Below are 6124 nucleotides of genomic sequence, written 5' to 3'. Positions count from 1 at the left end.
CTCACTAGAATACCACCTAATCGACGCAACCCGAGATTCTTCTGAGGTGATGATCATCTTTCTTCCATTTTGGTTCTGCTGTAATTAAAGTTTTCCGATCCAATTTTTTAGTTTATTTTGAACATCTTCAGAACAAGTTATTGAAAACGTTTTACTATTATTATAAAGTTAATAAAGTATCAAGACTGACGTTGTTAATCTGTCATCAGAAGAGGGTAGAAGATTTGCATCAACTGCAATATCAATTTTCTATTCTTCAAATGGAAAAAAAGAAAACAATTTCCGACCTGCCGCACCTAATCTCATTACCCATACACGACACTTGTGGGGTATGAGTCACCACTTCTCAAAGCTTCCATCAATAAAAAATTTCATCCGTCAATGAGAGGCACGGTGGTGTGAAGTGTGGAGAAGCAAAACCCCCAAAAACCCGCGAAGGAAAAAAGAAAAAAAAAAATTCACCACACAGGTAAAGAATGCCGAATCTCCCTGCAGAAATCATTGAAGACATCCTCCGCCGGCTCCCGGTGAAATCCCTGAAGCGGTTCCGGGCTGTTGCGAAATCTTGGTGTTTCTTGATAGATTGCGAGAACTTCGTCAAGTTGCACTTGCGCCAGTCTGTGATCTCCAATTCCAATCGCAATATTATTCTTGGAGGCCTTGGCCTTTACAGTATAGATTTGGATTTACTGGACAAGGCCCATGTCATCAAACCGCCGTTCTATTACAAGAGTGTTGATGGGATCTCCAATTCTTGTAATGGTGTGGTTCTTGTGATGAGCGAGCCCCCTGTTTTATGGAACCCTTTTTCAAGAGAATACAGGGTTTTGCCTGATTGTTCTGTTGAATATTCAACTCCGTGGGATTCTTACTCCAAAACTGCATATGGGTTCGGCTACGATTCAAGAAACGATGATTACAAGGTTGTTCGGATTGTGGAATTTAGGCACAAAATAGCTCATGTTTGGATGGCTTCTGAGACCAAGATTTACAGCCTCAAATCGAATTCTTGGAGAAAAATCGAGGATTTTCCTTACCCATTGCCATTCTTGAGGGGAAACTGGCGCGTGCACCTTAATGGGGCATTGCATACGCTTGTGGAGGATCCTGACAGTATAGATTCGGCTAGAATAATGGCTTTTAGTCTTCAGACTGAGAAGCATTATCAGGTGCCGATGCCTTCTGGGATTCGGATCGGGGCTGCTGATGTTAGTTTGGATATGATTGAAGGGTGTCTTTCTGTGGTCTGTACCAACAGGTCTAGGGTTGTTATTTGGGTGATGAAGGAGTATGGTGTGAAGGAATCGTGGACTAAATTACTGTCTATTAGTCCACCTGCGATCGAGAAGAATGATTTTGTGAAGCCATTGGTGTGTTCAAGGGACGGCTATAAGGTTCTGTTGAATTGCGATGATAAGAAGCTTATTTGGTATGATTTGAGAAATAAAACTGTTGATAATGTCCCTGTGGATGGTATGCCTTTTGTGTTTTATGCCGAAGTTTGCATTGAGAGCCTTGTTTCGCTTGATGACGGGAAGAAAGTCGAGAAACAAGAACAAAAGAAAGAGAAAAAGAAGGAAAAGATCAGGAAACAAAGGTGAAATTGTAGTATAATACAGATTAGCTTTCCTGATTATATAGGTATTTATTTACCTGGTGTTGACTTGGACGTACATTTAGTCAGTCAACTATGAATAATATTTTCTGGTTCGAATTACTTGCAGCCCATATAGATCCAGTGTCCTTTTCCATATCGTCTTCATTATTAAACAATTATTTATATTGGAGCCAATTATTTTGTGGCTGGATCTTGGAATCATCTCACAAGTCTTCTTTTCTCATCTCAGGGACGATTTCTTGTCTGAGGGGTTCAAGTTGGTGCTCTAACAAAAAGAGCAGAAGAGAAAGAATAAAAAAGCGCAATTGAATGAGGCAATGGAGGTACTCAGCCCATTCTCATGACTTCAACTTGATGCCAGCATTATGATTCTTACAGTTGCTCGTGTGTGTGCATTTTTCTCAGTTCTGAAGTATATTATACTAAGCTGTAAGGTGACAGTGATGGCCATTTCCATGGAATGGGAAACTTCTGGAGTGACCAGAATTACTTTATTCATGTCAACTTGATGCTAATTTCTGTTCGCTCTTTCCATGGACCTGTTGTTCCTGGCACAAGTTTGAACGGCAGACATTATGTACACACATCAAAGTATGCTGTCTCCTTGTATAGTGGAACACCAAGTCTAAAGTGCTGCAACCCGCTCTCATGACTTCAAATTGATGCTAGTATTATGATTCTTACAGTTGCTTATGTGTGGAATTTTTTCAGTTCTGAGGTATATTATTGTAAGCTGTAAGGTGACAGAGATGGCCATTACTATGTCATGGGAAACTCCCCGAGGAACCAGAATTACTGTATTCATGTCAACTTGATGTTAACGTCTATTTACTCTTTCCATGGGACCTGTTGTTTTCAGGTGCAAGTTTGAATGGCAGACATTATGTACACACAACAAAGTATTTTATCTTCTTATACAGAAGAAAAGAAAAGTTTTAAGCTAATCTCCACAATCCTTGTCATTATCTCCCACAAAATGATGCCATTTTTTTCCATTTTGCCAACTGTTATGCGTTTGCACCTATTTATAATTTATGCTATTTACCATGAAGTATCTGAGTGTTTCCTCATGAAATTACTCTATTTTTGTGTTATTTGAATCAGTTTAATATGTGTTGACTTTGCATGAGACAACATGATGGATGTGAAAATCAGGAATACGAAAATGAAGTTTGATACTTCATACATCTGTGTGTGAAAATGTAATGTTCTGCCTCGATCTGATCCCACTGCCTTCCCCATTACTGATAGAACAGGGAACCTGATGGACCTTGAGTCTCAGTTAATATTTATCCTCATTCGTCTCAATTAAATAACAACTCAAAGTTATACTCTGTAGTTTGTAGATTGGTAGTTCAATATTTGCAACATCGTACTATTGCATCAATAGTTTTGGATGCATTGGAAAAAACTGTGTAAACCTTTCTGAGATTCGATAGTGTACATGGTTGGAGCTTATCTTTAATGGTCAGCTTATTCTGTTTACCTGAATGACAAGAAGCATTTCATTTGTACGTGACATTCTGATTGTGATTTAGATGCAGGATGGTAACAAAGCTAAGGTGATAAAGAATAGCTGGGGGAAAGCTCACTCGAATCTTCTGTCAAATTCAAATGTTGATGGTTGTGCCAGTGTATCCTGGTAGAGCTACGCACTGGAGATGAATGGAACCATGATGATGCATGGGGATCCCTCAACCGTTGAAGTTGGGCTTGAACTTGCCAGGCTGCAACACAATCTGGAGATCATACGTTAGCTTGCTGGGATTTTCATTCAACTTTTTTATTTCTCCGGACTTGAATTGGAGCGGTGGAAGGTGGATGTTTGCTATTAACTCTTATGTACAGTAGAGTTGTTTCCAGTTGAAATGAATATGTAGGAGTTGAAATGCAAGATGGTTGAAGACTTTGATGACACAACACAATTGCTAAAAGTTTTGTTTCAAGATTCGTCTAAGGGTTGGAATGAAATACATTTTAGCAGCAGTTTAAACGAATGCGGCAATTGAAAACAGGGCGATGGCTCTAAAATTAAAATGCGTAACAATGGTTGAATATTTAGTTTGTATAAGTCTTAAATGTCTATAATGTTACCACATATTTAACAATTAAAATTCATATTTATCATTAATGTTATTTGAAATCAGTTTTATATAACCCCTTAAGTTAACCATAGACCCCATTCCCCTCTAAAACTAATGATCCAACCATTTTTGCTTCAATCATTCAGATCGATTCATTAAGATTTAAGGGAAAAAGTTTTGAAAAAAATGATATTTTCTTGAAATTCATCTATACTCAATAAAACATAGAATTGAGTAATTTGAATTAGAATAAATCAAACAAATTCTAAATCAAAAGTTCAAAATCCATTGATTTGAATTTAAAATTTAACCAAAGAAAATTAAAACATTTGTTATTAGAAATTTGAAATTGAATGTTAAAATATAATAGTTGAGAAAAAACAGAATATAATAGAAATGATAGTTTATTGGGTGAAGGCTGAGGATGAGAATACATGAGACGACAGCAGTCTCCGACCATCAAAACCATAATGATAGCAAATAACAAATAGAGTGTGTGTCCCCCCAACTCTTCCAGACGCTAGCTCATATTTATATTCTGCTTTTTTTAAAACCCCAATACACAACACAAACTCAACAGCACATAAAAACGTAATTAACCAACTCAGCTCCTCACTCCTCACTCCTCACTCTTCTCCACTGCAACTTCGCCGCCTGCTGATTCCTCCGCCACCTCTGCCTCTTCTTTCGCCGCGGTTTCCTCCACCGCAGCTGGAGCCTCCGTCTCCTCTGTGGCCTTTTCTTGAGTCTCCTCAGCAGCAGGCGGCTCCTCTGCCGCCTTCTCCGGGGTTGTTTCCTCGGTCTTTTCCACCACGGGCTCTTCAGCTGGAGCCTCCTCGGCCACCGCTTCTGATGCTGGCTCTTCAGTCACGACTTTCTCGGGCTCAGCCTCTGCAGCTGCCGGCGGCTCAGCTACGGGAGCAGCGGCTTCCTCCCCCTCTGCAACTTCTTCTTCAGTTGCTTCCTTCGGTGGCGCTTCCTCGCTTGGCTCCTCCTCCACCTTCTTTTCTTTCTCCGGGGCGGCGATCACTTGCTCAGCTGGAATGGTCTCGGGGACGGGTGCTGGAACTGATTCAACCTACAAATTAACGACAAGGGTTAATCAAAATCCGATGCATCACGATCAACATGCAGTAATAAACAATGATTCGCGACATGTTTGGACATCATAATTCAAATGAAAGGATCAAATTCAGTTGTTGATCATCAACAATAATCTTATCATCTTATAAGCTTCAACATATATGGTTCTTAAAGACGTTGATCTCGATTCGAAAAGTTTGATCCAAACACGGTCTTATAACATTCAAGAAGTAGATCAAGATATCATCAAGAATTAAAACACAAGTAGTTACCTCAGCAGTGGCCATTTTGGTCTGAAGAGTAGTGAAGATGGGGTGTGGTGAAAACTATGGAAAGAGAATGGTTAGTGAATTTGGTGATGAGAAATGAAGAATTAGAGGGGTATTTATAGGGACGTAAATCGGCTACTCAAGAATTAATTAATGGGGGAGAGGAATGGAGAGCAGAAGAAAAAGAATCTTGGCAAATTGACATATGGGACGTGCCATGTGTACACGACAAATATAAATTATAATAAACTTACATAAACATCTCACTGCAATTCAAATTCATAATCTCGAATTTGTTCATAAAATCTTAATTTTAAATAGACATGATTAGCTGTATAGATAGGAGGAAATGGGGAGGTGTAGCTGTAAATGATGTCTTGAATTTACTTTACAATCAAAAGATTGAATGTTGGTGAGATATGGTGATTTTGATGAAGTAATGTATATAATATTATTAGGAGGGATATTGAAGGGCAAAAGCACATGGTGGGGGTCATTTCACGTTCCCCTATTCCTATCTTTTTGTTGAATGGCTTCTTCTGTGTCTTGTGCAGTAGTGAATGTAGGTGACTATCATCATCATCATCATCCTCCCCCTCTACTCCGTGGAGATTACGATTGTATGAAGTTGTGTGTGTTTGGTAGATGATGTATACGGTCTTCAAAATAGCTTACACAGAATCATTACAATCTAATCTCTATGACATTAATCACATGGAAATCCTCGTCTATACCCATCAATTTTTAAAATATTTCTTTTTCGCTTTAATGTTTCTGCATTAACATTGCAAACCCATAAATTCATTAAATTATGAAAAAAAAAAAGAAACACTTATTAAACTAATTATTTCATATATTTTCCAGAAAAAAAGAATTATATATACTATTAAATACACTAAATCCCATCAAAACTTGTAAATTGAACATGTTTAGAAGTGGTGGTGGTGGTGCTAAGTGCAATTATAAAATTTTCTAAATAAATAGAGACGAATGGTTTTATTTAATTTGATATTTTCTTAGGCTTAATCATAAGAAGTTGAATTTAAGAGGAAAGGAATTGAGTAGGGCAG

General features: G+C 38.2%; 2 protein-coding genes across 7 annotated transcripts; one reads left to right on the top strand and one right to left on the bottom strand.

Moving 5' to 3' along the window:
• Positions 1-3611, top strand: LOC105168026 (F-box protein CPR30; the record flags this gene model as incomplete). Of its 6 annotated transcripts, none has more annotated exon segments than XR_848298.2 (4): positions 1-46; positions 210-1597; positions 1848-1941; positions 3163-3611. XR_848298.2 is itself a non-coding variant. In XM_020695741.1 (3 exon segments), coding segments are annotated over 2 exon segments (1161 nt in total). In that variant the 3' UTR covers positions 1888-2916.
• Positions 4091-5218, bottom strand: LOC105168025 (cytochrome c1-like). Its single transcript, XM_011087933.2, has 2 exons — positions 5058-5218; positions 4091-4780 (listed from the first exon to the last, which is right to left on the bottom strand). Exons 1-2 carry the CDS (start codon positions 5070-5072, stop codon positions 4322-4324), a joined length of 474 nt encoding a protein of 157 aa, XP_011086235.1. The 5' UTR covers positions 5073-5218; the 3' UTR covers positions 4091-4321.

This window comes from Sesamum indicum, linkage group LG8 (assembly GCF_000512975.1).
Source record: "Sesamum indicum cultivar Zhongzhi No. 13 linkage group LG8, S_indicum_v1.0, whole genome shotgun sequence".
Lineage (NCBI taxonomy): Eukaryota > Viridiplantae > Streptophyta > Magnoliopsida > Lamiales > Pedaliaceae > Sesamum > Sesamum indicum.
Note: the sequence above shows the minus strand (reverse complement) of the source record. Positions and strands in the feature narration are given on the sequence as shown.